We start from the raw sequence: 17,048 nt of genomic DNA, 5'->3' as shown, positions 1-17,048 counted from the left end.
GCGATATTCAGCACTGTTGCATGCAAATGTAACTTCTAGCTCAGATTCTCTATTTTCTCTTGAAAAAAATTGCTTCGTGGGATTTGCAAAATTCACACAGACTTTAGGTATTATTAAATACTAGTTGAGGTCTTAAAATCTTAATACACCAAAACAGATTTGAAAATTGATACAGGAAAATAGCAGTTCAGCTGAATATTTTTAGAATAGAGGAACCGCTTATACTGATGAATTTATTTAATAAAAGTAGCAAAGGCTCCATAAATCATCACCCAAGAAACTGAAAGAATGAGATATCTCTTTGTGTGCTATAAGGTTAGTAATCCATTTATAATTATATGTTGTGACTTTTATTTATTTAGTGTGGGAAACTTTTTTGTTGATGTCATAGATTGATCTTTAGGTAGGTAAATCCTGTTGGTCTTTTTATGTCAGGATAAATAGCCAGATCTAATTAAGGTGCTGCACCCACTTTATTGCTGGCATATAGATATCTGTTATGAAGTACTATCATTTCTTCCTTTTCCTCTTCTCTCTAGGCAAAACCACTATCCATTTATTCAAACATTTATTGAGCATCTCCTATATGCAAGGCATTGTGTAATTGCTTACTTGCCTCTCAGTTATGAGGTAATGTTTATAAAATGTTGATCTGTTAGTGAATGATACTGTAAATGTTAATATGTGTGGAAAGCCCACCTTGGGAACTTCACAGGGTTCAGTTTTATGGACTTTATAGAAAAAAATGGAGAAGCAAAATGAAATTAATGGTGTACCAGTATGTGTCTCCCCTTGAAAGATCCGTGGCGAAATATATAATCTTAGCTTTCCTAAAACCTATATATGGTATGACCTTGTATTAGAACCAGTTTATGAGTGCCTCATTCCGGGTGTCAGGACTAAAGGTTGAAAAGAACTGCGTAAGATCAGCCAAAAGAAAAAGTTGGGTCATGGAGAGATGAGATGACTATTCTTTTTCAAACATACATTGAGAAATTATTCAACAGTGTCTTATTTCTCTCACTCTCTAAGGAGAAAATTCTCTGGCAATAGACTCCTAGTCACTATAGATCTGGTACAATGAACCAGCTTGGCAGAGTTTACACTTAAAACATTTTATGATTGTCATCAAACATATGTCTTAAGAGTAGCTAATCATTTGTATGCATACCTCCTAGTACTAGTTAAAAGACAAAGCAGTGCAGGTCCTCCTCTTACTCTAGATGGTAGATGAGGACACTGCTGACAGAAGTTCAGCAGCTGATTCCTAATAGCAAGTAAGCGCCCCCCACCCTGAAGGGAATAGTGGACTAACACTAACCTCGAGTGGAACATAAAGTGCGTGAACAATTGAAGCTTTGTTGTTATTGATTAGGTTAAAATAAAACTTGGAGTTAGAAAATACGGTTTAAGTTTTGGGTTTAGATATTAGGTTCTTAGAGTCTTATCCTAAAATATAATTTACTTTTTTCCATAATCTCTAAAACGTTTTCCTTAAAGTAAGAAAAATGTATTTCAATTATATCTCAATTAAAAAAAAAAGGGAAAACAAACTTTTGAATCTGGAAGCAGAAAGCAAGTTGGGGATTTATATTTTTTCATTGTTCTTTTTTTTTATTAGAGAGATAAACCATTTTGAAAGGCAGAGTGGTGTGATGGGTAAGAGTTGGTTACTGGAGTTAGAGTTCCAGTCCCCATTTGTTAGTAGTGTGCTCTTAGGTAAATTATTTAACATCTTTGTGCCTCAGTTTCTTCATCTGGGATAGTAACAGTACTAACGGGAGTGTTATGAGGGTTAAATGAGTTAATGTACTTCAGGATGTTTAGGATAGTGTCTGGCACCAGTAAACACTCAAACAGTAGTTATTATGGTTACTACCTCGAGTTTTATCATTCATCTCTTTATTTTTCTGGTCTTTTTTCCCTCCTTTCATTAATCCATTTCAGTGCTTACTCTACTGACTTTTGGTATGTATGATACAAGTTTTTGGTAATGAGGAAGCTCAACTGTTTATCTAAAATGAGAATTTTTTTTTTTTTTTCATTTGGGTTGCACCTGTGACTTGTGGAAGTTCCCAGGCCAGGGATTGAACCTGTGCTGCAGCAGGGACCTGAGCCACAACAGTGACAATGGTGGATCCTTAACCTGCTGAGCCACAAGGGAACTCCCTAAAATGAGAATTTTTATTATTCCTAAATTTTATATTCTCATATTGTTCTCTTTTACATTTAATCACAGATAATGATTTTGACTACATTTTATCTGCTTTCTTTGTCTTTTTATTATAAATGGAGTTTTGAATATTCAGTAGTGAGAAGTTCCGTAACTATTTCAGTTTAGGGAGATATGTGTGTGTGACCTTTGCTGAAATTGTGCTTTTTTCCCTTTACTCAGGATGTTTGATGTAGGTGGCCAAAGATCAGAACGAAAGAAGTGGATTCACTGTTTTGAGGGAGTTACAGCAATTATCTTCTGTGTGGCCCTCAGTGATTATGACCTTGTACTGGCTGAGGATGAGGAGATGGTATGTTGTAGCTTCTGGTAAATAAAAGGCCTGTCTAATGCAGACAGGACAAAAATTTAATGTCTTTAAATTTTCTCTATGTCAGTGAGATTAGATTTTCCAAATACTGATCCATGCCCTTTTAACCCTTCACTGATAAGACAACATGTTGAGTATATAGGCAGGAGTAAGTCCTCTTGTTAGCCACCTCTAAACCTCCAAGAATTAGAAAAATGAGGACTGACTTAGCTTTTGTGTTGTCATTGTCTGATTTGTGTCCATGATTTCCCAGACTTGCTGGTCTGTTTTTTCATGAAGAGTTAATCCACTTTTATTTTTTGCTACTGACCTATCATCCTTTGTTTCTTTTTCAGAACCGAATGCATGAAAGCATGAAACTGTTCGACAGCATTTGTAACAATAAATGGTTTACAGACACTTCCATCATTCTGTTCCTCAACAAGAAAGATCTTTTTGAGGAGAAAATAAAGAGGAGTCCATTAACTATCTGTTATCCAGAATACACAGGTAAGGGATCATGAAAAATTTTGTTGGAGTAATCTCACTGACACATCTTAGATCAATACTTTAGTGACCTTCCTACAGTTGTCTTTTGTTTTGAACAATGTATGTATCTCCTTATGGAGAGGGATGAGTAGGATTAACATTAAGCATGTGATTAAGGCCCCTTTGGTCTAAAGTGCTATTCCAGACATAATTGAGTTAATCATGTTTATTTTTTATTTCAGTCCTCTTCATTTTTTGAGGCAAATAGAGAAAGATAAAAATCAAAATTTGGTGTAAACATATTCACAAAATATAAGGGTAAGGTGCAGTTATTACACTCAAGAAACTGACATAAGTTGTAGAAAGAGGGAGACACATAAAGAATTTCATTTTAGTGTAAAATGGTCATTAATAGAAAAGCAGAAGTGATTACATTAGTGGGATCAATGTAGTCTTTTTCTAAAGGAAATGACACTTGGAGTGAGATAGCAAAAAGATGAACTAGAAATCATCAGGCTGATGGGGGAATAAAAACATTTTAGGAAGAGGGAATAGCATATATGAATGTATAGAGTTAAAAAAGACTTGATGGGGAGTTTCCTTCATGGCTCAGGGGTTAGCAAACCCAGCTAGGATCCATGAGGATGTGGGTTAGATCCCTGGCCTCGCACAGTGGGTTAAGGATCTGGTGTTGCCGTGAGCTGTGGTGTAGGTCGCAGATGTGGCTTGGATCTGGCGTTGCTGTGGCTGTGGTGTAGGCTAGCAGCTGTAGCTCTGATTTGACCCCTAGCCTGGGAATTTCCATATGCTGCAGGGGTGGCCACAGAAAGTAAAAAAAAAAAGTAAAAAAAATAAAGTAAAAAAAAAATTTTTTTAGGGTATGGCCCTAAATAGGAAAATAAAAAGACTTGATGGAGTTCCCGTTGTGGCTCACCTGGTTAAGGACCCAGCATTTTCTCTGTGAGGATGTGAGTTTGATCCCTGACTTTGCTTAGTGGGTTAAGGATCTGGTGTTGCTTCAAGCTGTGGCATAGGTTGCAGATGGCAGCTTGGATCCAGTGTTGACATGGCTGTGGCATAGGCCACAGCTGCAGCTTGGTTTCAACCCCTAGCCCGGGAACTTCCATATGCTGCAGGGGTGGCCACAGAAATAAAACAAAAAAGATTTGCTCTAGAACCTAGGAGGAGTTCAGTATTGCAGGAGCTTAAAGTGGTGAGGAGGAGTGACTGAAGAAATGGGCAGGGATGCTCGTGGATGGCATTAGATCCCATGCTGAGACAGTGGGGAGCTATTGAAGGATTTTCATTGGGGGTACGTGATGTAGTAGAAACTGTCCTTTAGAAAGATTATGCAATTGATGGCAATAAAAACAGATAGTAGGGGAGCTGAAATAGTAAGGACTCTCATGATGCAAAAGAAACTTAACTTTTTTCTTTTTTGGCTGCCCCGGCATATGAAATTCCTGGGGTGGGGATCAGATCTGAGCTGCAGTTGTGACCTATACCACAGCTACAGCAATGCCAGATCCTTAACCCGCTGTGCCAGGCCTGGGCTCGAACCTGCAACCCAGCACTCAAGAGATGCTGCCAGTCTTCTTGTGCCACAGCAGGGACTCTACAAAAAAACTTTTGGTGGAAGTACGGGGATATATCATTGATGTCAGAGATGAGAATGCCGTCAGTTCTTAAGAATTCCATGAGAATTAGAAAATCGCTGTCAAAAACCCTGGAAACACTTTTTTCCACATCTCTTTTCTCTCCTCTCTGTGTCTTCTCTGTTCTCTCTCCTTATCAACTTTCTCTGCTACTCAGTTAATGTGACAAAAGATGGTCCTGCCACAATTTCTATGTCTCCTCCATTTAAAAGGCCAAGATTGGTTGGCCCAAGGTTCATGTTCCTAAGGTTAAGTCAGGCAAAAACCCTTAGCTCAATCTAAGGTTGAGGACACAAACATGAGTGCCAGGGCTGTACCACTATGACCTTTAGATCAGAGTTTATTATTTCTAGGAAAGGGGTACTCTTTTTAGCTGAGCAGACACTGTAAATGCTTTGTATAATAAGGTGAAGAGTGTATCTAGGCTGAGGAAGTGGAAAGAGTCAGAGGTACTCTCAGGATTTTGTCTTGATTGGGTCCTGTTACTGTGGTCTGAATTCATATTTAGGAATGTTGGTTTTGAAGTATCTGTTGAACATCCCAGTGTAGATATCTAATAAGTAATTGTTTATGTGGCTTTGCAGCTTGGGGCAAGGCTACAGGTTAATAACAGATACTGATTTGGGACCATGTGTAAATACAATATGGAATTAGATGAGATGGCCTAGATGATGATAGAATGAGGAGAGAAGACATTAGAATGAGAGGGAATACCAGCCTCTGTTGGCAGGAGAGAAAGATTTGTGTAGGACACAAAGAGAAGATAGAGAAGAATATGGAAAGGCAAAGTATCAAGAACTAGAGGAGAGTTTAAAAAGTGGCATGCTTAAAAATGTCATGTGCAAATGAATACAGTGAATACCTTTTGAAAATGGCCTCTGGAGATAGCATCCAGGAGATCATTGACTGTTAACAGTGAGCATTAACAGTGAGTCAGGACCACTGAGTTGAGTGCTAAGTGAAGAAGACAAGTTTAGCCTACTCTTGAGCAGCTTAGATTACAAAGGAAGGAGAGATGTTTATAGGATTAGAGGTGAGATCCTAAAGCAGATGAGAAGTTATACCAGAAAACCACTAGAGCTCATCAATGATTTCAGTAAAGTTGCTGGATACAAACTTAATATACAGAAATCTGTTTTGTTTATATACACTAACAACAAAATATCAGAAAGATAATGAAATAAGCCCATTTATCATTGCATCAAAAAATAAAATACCTAGGAATAAACCTGACTTAAGGAGGCAAAAGACCTGTACTCAGAAAACTAGAAGATGCTAATGAAAGAAATTGAAAATGACACAAATAGGTAGAAAAATACACCATGTTCTTGGATTGGAAGAATGAATATTGGCAAAATGACCACACTACAGGGCAGTCTACAGATTCAATGTAATCCCTTTCAAATTACCAATGGCATTTTTCAGAAATTAGAACCAAAAATATTATAAAATTTGTATGGAAACACAGATGACACAAAATAGCCAAAGCAATTCTGAGAAAGAAAACAGAGGTAGAGGGATCAGGCTCCCTGTCTTCAGAGTATACTACAAAGCTACAGTCATCAAAACAGTATGGCACTGGAGTTCCCATTGTGGCACAGTGGTTAACGAACCCGACTAGGAACCATGAGGTTTCGGGTTCAATCCCTGGCCTTGCTCAGTGAGTTAAGGATCCGGCATTGCCATGAGCTGTGGTGTAGGTCGCAGACGCGGCTCGGATCCCGCGTTGCTGTTGATTCAACCCCTAGCCTGGGAACCTCCATGTGCCATGAGAGTGGCCCAAGAAAATGGCAAAAAGACAAAAAAAAAAAAAAAAAAAAAAAAACCCCAAAAAACAGTATGGCACTGTGCAAAACCAGACATACAGATCAATGGAACAGGATAGAAAACCCAGAAATAAACCCACACACCTATGGTCAATTAATCAAAAGAGGCAAGGCTATACAATGCAGAATAGATAGTCTTTTCAATAAATGATGCTGGGCAAACTGGACAGCTACGTATATAAGAATGAAATTAAAACCTACTCTAACATCATATACAAAAATAAAATCAAAATGGATTAAAGATCTAAATGTAAGACTGGATACCATAAACATTTTAGAGGGAAACATAGAACACTCTTTGACGTAAGTCACAGCAATTTTGGGGGGGGGGGTCTATCTCCTAGAGTAATAGCAATGAAACCTAATTAAGCTTAAATCCTTATCTTTTTCTTGGTATTTTAAGGGCTGTGCCCACAGCATATGGAAGTTCCCAGGCTGGGTGTCAAATCAGAGCTGTAGCTGCCAGCCTACACCATAGACAGTGATGCCAGATCCGACCTGTGTCTGCGATCTGCACCACGGCTCACAGCAACACCAGGTCTTTAACTCACTGACCGAGACCAGGGATTGAACCTGTGTCCTCATGGATACTAGTTGGGTTTGTTACTGCTGAGCCATGATGGGAACTCCTGCTTAAAAGCTTTTGTGCAGCAGTGGAAACCATAAACAAAATGAAAAGACAACCTGTGGGCTGGGATTACAAATGATACAAAATACTTACAAACGATGCTACAAGGGATTAATTTCCAAAATATATAAATAGCTCATATAGCTTAATATCAAAAAACAAAACAACCCATCAAAAGATGGACAGAACACCTAAGTAGACATTTCTCCAAAGAAAACATTCAGATGGCACACGAAAACATGCTCAACATGCTAATTATTAGAAAAATGTGCGAACACACACAAAATGGACCATTACTCAGCCATAAAAAAGAATGAAATAATGCCAATTGCAGCAACATGGATGGACCTAGAGATTATCATACCGAGTAAAGTAAGTCAGAAAGACAAATGTCATGTGCTGTCACTTATATGTGGAATCTGAAAAAAAAAGATAGAAATGAACTTCTTTACAAAACAGAAACAGATTCACAGGCATAGATAACAAACTGATGGTTACCAAAGGGGATTTGAGGGGGCATAAACTAGGAGTTTGGGATCAACATATACACACTACTATATATGAAACAGATAAACACAAGAACCTACTATATGCTGTATGCTGATACAGCACGGGGAACTATATTCATTATCTTACTTTTTCTTTTTAGGGTCGCACCTGCGACATTTGTAAGTTCCCAGGCTGGGGGTCTAATCGGAGCTGCAGCTGCCACAGCTATAGCAACATGGGATCTGAGCCATGTCTGTGACCAAAACCACAGCTCACGGCAATGCCGGATCCGCAGCCGACTGAGTGAGGCCAGGGATCCAACCCAAGTGCTCATGAATAGTTGGGTTTGTTACTGCTGAACTGCAAAAGAGAAATCCTCATTATCTTGTAATAACCTATAATGGAAAAGAATCTGAAAAAGAATATATAGATAGATAGATATGTGTGTTTATATGTAACTGAATCACTTTACACTTGAAAGTAACACAACACTGTAAATTAGCTATACTTCAGTTTTACTTTTTTATTTTTTATTTTTTTATTAGAGCCACACCCATGGCATATGGAAGTTCCCAGGCTAAGGGTCGAATTGGAGCTTCACCTGCCAGCCTATGCCACAGCCATGCCAGATCCAAGTATCGTCTGAGACCTGTGCCACAGCTCACAGCAACACCAGATTCTTAACCCACTGAGCCAGGCCAGGGATCAAACCTGAATCTTCATGGATACTAGTCAGATTCATTACTGCTGAGCCACAGCGGGAACTCCCTATATTTCAATTAAAAAATAAAAAAAAGTAGAAATAATTGATGGAACAGATTTGTAAGCAGATGGGAAAAGAAGGAATCAAGAATCTAAAGTAGGATTGGCATTCCCAGTGGCCTAGCTGTTAAGAACTCAGTGTTGTCACTGCTGTGGCTCAGGTTACCTCTGTGGCATGGGTTTCTGAGAACTTCCTCATGGCATGGGTGTGACCAGAAAAAAAGGTTGTTAATTACAGATGTCATTTAAGTAGGGTTTACTTTTTAGTTCCCCCTTTTTGAAAAAACAGATTTATTGAGATATAGTTCACATATAATAAAATTCACCATTTAAAAGTGTGCAATTTAGACCCCTCTCCCTTTTGCATCAACTAGTTTACCTTTGCTTATTTAAATTATTGCCATTAGGCTCTGAGGCTAAACTGTGTGAAAACTGAAATGATTTTGAAAAGAAGCCTCACTTACCCCTTTGAATGGTTTATTTCAACATCACTCCAATGAGCACAAACTCTCTTACCTTTTAAACAACTGTTTTTCTAGAAGTACATCCTTCTACTTCCTAGTTTCCTTTTATACTGTCTAGGTTTTTTTAGCTGAAAAATCTAAATGAAAGGGAAAGGGAAACTTTATAATTTGAACTGAGAGTATTGGGTGTCTGCTTCAGGTTCCAATACATATGAAGAAGCAGCTGCTTACATTCAGTGCCAGTTTGAAGATCTGAACAGAAGAAAAGATACCAAGGAGATCTATACCCACTTCACCTGTGCCACAGACACCAAGAACGTGCAGTTTGTTTTTGATGCTGTTACAGATGTCATCATTAAAAACAACTTAAAAGAATGTGGACTCTATTGAAGAGGGTGGATGTTAATAAAAGGTAAAACTTTGAATAATTTATTTATAGTGCTGTAATGATGTCTGTTGACTTTGTAAACTTTATCTGATTACCAGTGTTTTTCTTTTCTAGTTATTACGGTGTGGAGTTTCGAGACCAGACTTCTTTTGCTGTCTCATTGGGCAGTTGCAAGCATGAACGGGACCAGGGAATGGCAGCGGCATGCAGAATCTTAGCACTCTTTAGCACAATCTTTTGTATTAAGGAACTCTTAATTGACACAGATGCTAAAGTCAGATATTGGAATCGAAATAACTGTAAAGTATGATTTGATCATCAAGACATCACTTGGAGTTCACAGTCTCAAATGTTTAGGGCAGATGTGAAGTTGAGGTGCTGCATTCTAGAACTTCAATATGTAGCGTACTCTTTTTTCTTCTTGACAAACCATCAGTAGTTCAGTGTTTTAGGTGTTTTTGTTTTGTTTTTGTTTTTCCATCAAAGGAAGAATAACTTCACTAAATTTTAGTTCTTTGCAAAAGAATCTTTATTAAAACACAAACAATCTTAACTATGCACATGATGTGACAAGATCATCTTGAAAATACTCTTCTTAGTAGGAACTCTTTGTTTTTAACTCTCAGTATGATCAGAATATAATATTTGCATAATTCTTTAATTCTTTGTAGTTATTGGGACTGTAATTATAGCTTTTTGGATGCAATTTATGTTACTGTCCTGTTCAGAGTACCATTATGGTTTCTAAACGGTAATTAACATTGAAGAGCTCTGTAATAAGATTCTAGCTCTCTCTTTTTTTTTAAGCTTATGGTTGAAGGTTAACATGGTTTATGCTGATTACCAAATTACGAGATAAATGCTGATATGGTATGATAAAGTCAGCTTCTTGGATACAGACATACCAAGGGCAGCTGCCAATTAGAAATGCAAATTGCTAAATTCCAAACAGAACCAGTGACTTTGCTGCTACATATCTGCTAAATTGGCCACTTTGATTCTTGCTTGTTTGTCTCAGTCATAGGGAGTTCTGTAAAAGATGCCCCCTGTTTTCCATCTACCATGGCCTTTTTCTGTTGAGAAACATCTAAAGTGTATTAATAGTGCATGCTTTTACTTTGCAAATGTGGTGCCAAATCCCTGTTTGCCACTGTTTTTGTTGTAGCAATGTTAATTGTAGTAATCCTTAGTCAGTACCTTCCTTTGCTGAAACCATTGATTTTAGGACTTTTCCCCACTGTGTTGTGTGTACAGATTTTAATCTGTTATAGTTGGCAGCAGTATTAAAATGGTGAGTAAAGAGTCCAGGTTTGTTCCTGTTTGTAACTAGTCCTTTTCGGAAATATCTTCTTCTGTTTTTTGCCCCGGCTGAGTGTGCTTTGGCTTTTGTCTGAGAATGGGTTTAGGTAGGAGGGTTCCCTGAAGGTCCTAGTCTTTTGGTGTAATAGTATTGTTGAGTCTTGGCCTGACTGAGGGCCATGTCATATCCATGTAAGTGGTATGCAGTCAAAACCCATTTTCAAGGTTTACATTTTGGTTGTGTGGAGAGCTCTGTTCACCTCAGCCTGCAGGCCGTTTGTGTACAATGTACAGCAAATGTCTTTAAGTGTTGAGTGGTCCACTGGGGGAAGGCAAATGAAGAGAATGCATTTTGAGCATTCCAAATCAATAGTTTGAGCAGTGCCTTTTGGGGTCCAGTCTTTTTGGATTGGATTCTATTTCATCTTTTGATGTGACCTTCCACTTTTTTTTTTTTTTTTTTTTTAAGGTTGGTGGTCATCAAATCAGAAAGTTAGCCACAGCACTTCAGTGCCTTTATTGGTAGTTTTCTTTTTTCTTTTCTTTTCTTTCTTTCTTTCTTTTTTGGGAAAAGTATAACTCTGCAGATGGTATTGTCTAAAAAAAAACTGAAAGAAGGAAAATGATCAGCTTCATTTGGTAACTGACTTATGTCCACAATGTAAATAGGGTTGATACTTGTTCATTTTGAATATGTTTTCCTTAGTATGTTCTCTAATACAGGATCATCTGGAAAAATGAGAACTGCTGGAGTGTTGTTTTAACTGTAGTCTTTCTATAGTCCAGGCTAATGGGATGGTACTGTTGATGACCCAAAATAAGAGATAATCCCGAAATTTAATTTTACTTTGAAATGCATTTTGCATTTTAGTTTGGATACGTCTGCCTGATATGTTAATTTTTTTAGCCCTCTGTTAATGAAAAATAGTAGTTCTCCTCTACACCATTTACATTTGTCATTATGTTTATGTGAAGATCACCTCTTACCCCACCATCCCAAATAATTTATCTCAATGCACAATGCTTGAGGACATAGGGACACAGTTTCAGTCAGTGGTTTTCAAATATGCCTTAAGTCAAAAATCACCTAGATCTATCTCAGAGATAGACTCTTGGTTGGTGGGCTGGCATTCTGTAATTTTAGAACGGTGATTTTGATCCTCAGCCATACAGATCGCTATTGTGTATTGAAATAAAAGATCTTTTCTTATCAGCAGGGCCAGAATGTGGGGGTGAAACATCATATCTACCAGCCTGGAGAAAAAGGATTGATATTTGTAATCAAAGAAATGAAAAGTTGCCTTGTGTCTTTTTGGTGGAAAATACTGGAGATTGTGATGGATCGTGTTTCAAAATTCAGGCGGCCAGGCTTTGGACCATCTGAGAAATCAACACATCTAAAAAAATTTAACAAATAAAGAACGGTAAATAGATCCTAGCAGGAAGGACTATAACAACAGCTTTATTTTTTTGACAGTCACATCTTCTCTACCTGTTTAAATCCTGGGCTGTAGAATTGCCATCCATTAGGCTCTCTGTAAAGAGGAGATATTCTGCTCCTTCATGGCCAGTCTTCCCTAACCTTATAATTTCAGCTTTGCAACAGATTTCACCTCTTGGCATGAGGATTCCAAGAACTTTTACAGTTATTCATGAGTGGGTCTTGAGATGTCATTTTCATCTTGGATAGTTTGACTTCTATACCTCTAGTTCAGTGTATCATACTGATGGATTGTTATTTTTCACAAGGTGCTGCATTCTAAGAATAGATGGACCAAATTTTCAGAAACTGTTTTCTTGCCTTGTATATCTTTTTATTCTCTTACGTATTCTATTTGTGTTTTATTATATGCACATTTTGGAGTATTTAAAAATAACTGCTGGTTCTTCTAATGTATTTGTCCACCTTATATTCTTATATCCTGGCCAGTATTCTCTGATTTGTAGCTATGACTTTCTTGGGACATTGCTTACCTGATGTGACATATATTTATCCATTTGCGTAGCATAGTTCTGGAGTTTCCTGTTTGCAGAGCTCCTTGCTGCATTGGCAGTTACATATAAGGTAAAGTTAGTCTCTCATCCAATTAAATACCTGCCTCTGATTGATTTTTTTTTTCCCCTTCCAGATATTCAAAAAACAACAGTCCTCTACTCATTTATATAAACCTAAAATAGTATTAATTCCTTTTACTGTATTACTGGGAAAATCTTTAAGAACGGTCTCAGAAACACTGGTGGCTCAGTAGGTTAAAGATCTAGTGTTGTCACTGCTGTGTTAGGTCACTCCTTTGGCTTGGGTTCGATCCCTGGCCCGGGAACTTCCACATCCCTTGGGCTTGGTCAAAAATAGCAAGCAAACAACAAAAGAACAAAATTTCTGTTTCATAGTACAAATCAGATACCTGACTTGGACCAGCCACAGATCTCTATATAACTTTATGGCCATCCAAGCACAAGAAAAAAACGGGGTGCTTAGATGCTTGAAATTGAAAGTTGCTCTTGCTGTCAACTAACACGAAGTAAAAGATATAAGTGAGGCCTACTGGAGAACTGACTTCCAGGATGGTCAGTATCGTTTCTTTACCTTTGTTTAGGTTTTAAACCTCCACTCCTACCCCCCAATTTTCTCATAACCTTTTATGAGTTATTTCTGCTGAGGAGAACATATTTCAGAACAAATCAGGGCAGGACAGTTTTTTTCTGATACCATGTCAGGGTTACACCTGGCTTTACCCAGGTCTTCTCAGGAATAAGAGATAATGTGGAATATTATGCAGCAATAGCTACCCAAGGTACAAGATTAACATATGCAAATTCTCTGGCAAAACTCCACTCAATAAAGTGTCTGAGCCACTTCCTGGAAATACGTATTTTTTAAATAAACTTCTCAGGTGGTTCTGATGCAGCTAACCTGGGCTAACATTTGGGGACAACTGAACAGACCTTATATTAAAGTTCAACACAAATAGTCAACAACTTCAAAATCAGTAGTGAATGACTGAATTATTTTTTTATATGCCAGTAGTTACAAAGCACCTTTTGTACTTGACTTAAAAGTGCCTTTCACTCGGAAAATTGGAATGAGGACTGTGTGGTCAAACACCGTTCCTACATTTTAGACACAGAGTATTTTGTTTTTATACAGAATTAAGACAAAACAAGGTATTTGGGGTTTCCAAACATTTATTTCATGTATTTCATTCCATTTGTTTATTCAGTGAAAATTGAAAGATACACACAGTAAAGTAAGATAAAATCCTATAACAAAGGTAACTGCATGTGTAATAACATGAACATTCATTTACTGGTGGTAGATTTTGTTGGGCTTGGGGTTGGGAAGGGCTTTTTGCAGGGCTTGGAAAGCAGTAGCTAAGGGGAATAATTAAGGAGTCAAATATAATATGAAAGGATTCACATGCCTAGTGATATATGTTTTCCCTTCCTGAAATCTAATGGGAATCAAGATGGTAGCAGAAATAATGAAATACTAGTAAATATACTGCTGCGATACACCATCTCAGTGTATCAGCATTCACTAAGCTGTAAGGGCTTTGACAGCGGGAGTATTGAATTCTCTACACCCTGGTTTGTCTCCTCTCCTCTACTCACTCCCCCTGCTCCCTGCCCTCATCCTTTGGGTATCCAAACATTTTTACCTAAAGGCTTGTTAGTAAGAGAGATTCCCAGTAGACGTAACAAGTCATAAGAAATGACCTGTTTTTTTTCTAACTGTTCATCCTTGTTCATGTAAGATAAAGGTCCTGAGACCTCTCACAGTCTTAGAGGCTGAAGAGTTGTTTGGTGTGCTGGGTCCTGGTCTTTTCCCTGCTTTCAGCTGGCTGTGAAATCTTTCACTCTTTACATCCCTCATCTAAAGATGGACTCAGTTAGTCTGTCCAGCTATGGTGTTCTATGATTCTGATCACATAGAAATAACCTATCTTAAAGTATTTTGTAAATATTCGTTAGGATATTCAAGATTGTACTCTGCTGCAAAAAAGTTTACCTCCTAAGACAATACCAACAAATGTATTCATTGTAGCTGGTTGTCTTTTCTCTGCATCACTTTTGCCACATTCATTTTTAAAACCTGCTAGATTGGTCTGTATTTTGTGAAGCAAGGCAAAAAGGTCTTTGTTTTGCATTTAAATCCAGTTCTTTATTTTCCATTCAAACTAGTGCTTGCTTTTCCATGGTCAAAGGGCAGAAAAGTTCCCTTATGTAATCTGCAGTATATCTGTGTGACCTCAGAGAGATGTCTTCATGCTTTTACCTAGCAGGGTCACCAGAAGTTCTGCCTTGCAGTCCCTGGCCCAACACTGAAGTCCTGCTGGAATCCGAGCTCCAGGGGCTGTGCCGGGTAGAGAGGGCCACGGGAGATAAGAGCTTTTCACCCCTCACCACCTTCTCCACCCAGCATGGCCGGGACACTTTGGTCTATGGCACATCTCCAAGGGTAAAATGGTTTTATGTGTGTGTGTGTGTTTTGTCTTTTTAGGGCCACACTCAAAGCATATGGACGTTCCTAGGCTAGGGGTCCAATTGGAGCTATAGCTGCCTGCCTACACCACAGCCACAGCAACACCAGATCTGAGCTGTGTCTTCGACTTACACCACAGCTCATGGCAACGCTGGATCCTACCCACTGAGCGAGGCCAGAGATCGCAACCTCGTGGTTCCTAGTCGGATTCACTTCCACTGCACCACAATGGGAACTCCTAGAATGGGTTTTGAGTGCAGTTAATTTTTCACCTTGGGGATAGGCCACACTGATTTGGACTTATTTGGGGTATGTGTTAGTGGATTTTTTAATCATAGTAGGAACTGTTTGAAGTAAATGTGTCTTTTATATTGCTTTTAGCCTGAATTTTTAGACTGAATTTTTGTGCTTCTTTTATCCATTAATCCACAGAAACATAAAAGCATTTCAATGATATTTTTCCACTTTTTTATTGTGGAAATTTGCCATTTTACTCATTTTTAAGTGTATAGTTCATAGTATTAAGTGCATTCACATTATCACCAACATCCATCTCCAGAAATTTTTTCATCTTCCCAAACTGGAACTCCGTGCCAGTTAAACAGTAACTCCCCATCTCCTTCTCCCGGCCCCTGGTAACCATCATTCTACTTTCCATATTTACTTCATGACTAATTTAGGTATCTCATATAAGTGGAATCATACTGTATTTGTCCCTTTATGTCAGTCATATTTTTGTAAAGAAAAAACAGCCGTCATCAGATTTACATGAAATGGAATCTAATTTACATTCGGCTTGCCGTCATCAGTGTCTAACCATGCAAAGCAAGGGAAATGTATTACAGTCTCTCCCCTCCAAGGATAAGAACAGGAAATTATACCTTTGACAAAGATATTTATATTTTTCTAATTTTATGCTAATTTTGAATTCCATCTTGAGACCACTTTGTATTTAGTTTGGAGATGCTTTTAAGTATCTATGATTTAGAGGTGGCATAATTTTAAAATAACCAAGGATTTGGTTGGAAATAGCAGGAATTTAGGAAAAAGAGAAGATGACTTTAATGTCATAATGTATGGTGGGCTGTTGGTAGCATGGCACATAGAGAAAGACCACTGACTCTGGATTTAGAAGACCTGCTTGAGTTTTCTAGTACTGCTACTTCCTAGTAGTGTGATCTTGATGAACACTTCCCTTAGCCTCCGTGTCTTGTCTATAAATTACTAGACATGGACCTGTAATATTTTAAGTTTCTTCTGATTTTATCATTCTAAGAATTAAGATTGCAGTATATTAATATAGAATTGAGTATTAGTTACTTGTTTTTTTTTCTTTCCTTTTTTTTAGGGACACACCCGTGGCATATGGAAGTTCCGAGGCTAGGGGTCAAATGGGAGCTGCACCTGCTGGCCTATGCCACAGCCACAGCAACTCAGGATCCAAGCCACTTCTGTGACCTACACCACAGCTCACAGCAATGCCGGATCTTTACCCCACTAAGCGAGGCCAGAGCTCCAACCCATGTCCTCATGGATACTAGTCGGGTTTGTTAACTGCTGAGCCACGATGGTATTAGTTTCTAACCTGTCTTGTTACAAAAAGGAATTTGTAATGACATACAATTCAGTAGTATAGTGTAAATGTAAAGCGAAGCAAAAAAAAAAAGACATGTAGAGACCAGAGTGAGTGTATGGCTTAATTTTGATTTTAAGCTTTCTAAGAGCCATTTTATACAAAAAGACCTTTTCATGCACACAATCAAAATGTCCATGAGATAAAATAAGCCAGTTGTGTGGGAGAAGTCCTGATGTGGTTGTCTCTGGTAGTGTAAGGTTTGGGAACCATCTCTGGGCCTGACAGTTGAGCTAGGGTAAGGATTAATGCCTTTTTTGGAAGCCTATCCAGAACATTTCAAAGTAAATTTCACAGGTAAAATTCTCTTACCTTTTCAGAGAAGAGCCCAGTGTTGGCTAAGAGCTTCAGAAGATTGTTTTGACTTTGTTCTAAGAAACAGGTGAATGGATGACCAAGGCCCCAAATTT

The 17,048-nt window shown here is 38.2% G+C and overlaps 1 protein-coding gene across 2 annotated transcripts in view; it reads left to right on the top strand.

Annotated features, from left to right (window-relative positions):
• Window positions 1–15,379, top strand: part of GNAI3 (G protein subunit alpha i3) — a 51,969-nt gene extending 36,590 nt beyond the window's left edge. The window contains exons 6-9 of one of the 2 annotated variants that reach the window (XM_005663586.3): window positions 2,396–2,525; window positions 2,879–3,032; window positions 9,035–9,247; window positions 9,338–15,379. In XM_005663586.3, coding sequence (XP_005663643.1) covers window positions 2,396–2,525; window positions 2,879–3,032; window positions 9,035–9,225 — 475 coding nt within the window. In that variant the 3' untranslated portion in view covers window positions 9,226–9,247; window positions 9,338–15,379. Of the gene's footprint in view, window positions 1–2,395; window positions 2,526–2,878; window positions 3,033–9,034; window positions 9,248–9,337 lie in introns of those variants that run through there. The other variant, NM_001123117.1, reaches the window with a different exon arrangement.

This window comes from Sus scrofa, chromosome 4 (assembly GCF_000003025.6).
Source record: "Sus scrofa isolate TJ Tabasco breed Duroc chromosome 4, Sscrofa11.1, whole genome shotgun sequence".
In the NCBI taxonomy this organism is placed as follows: Eukaryota; Metazoa; Chordata; class Mammalia; order Artiodactyla; family Suidae; genus Sus; species Sus scrofa.
The sequence above is the reverse complement of the archived record's forward strand: the minus strand, read 5'-3'. Positions and strand labels throughout refer to the sequence as shown.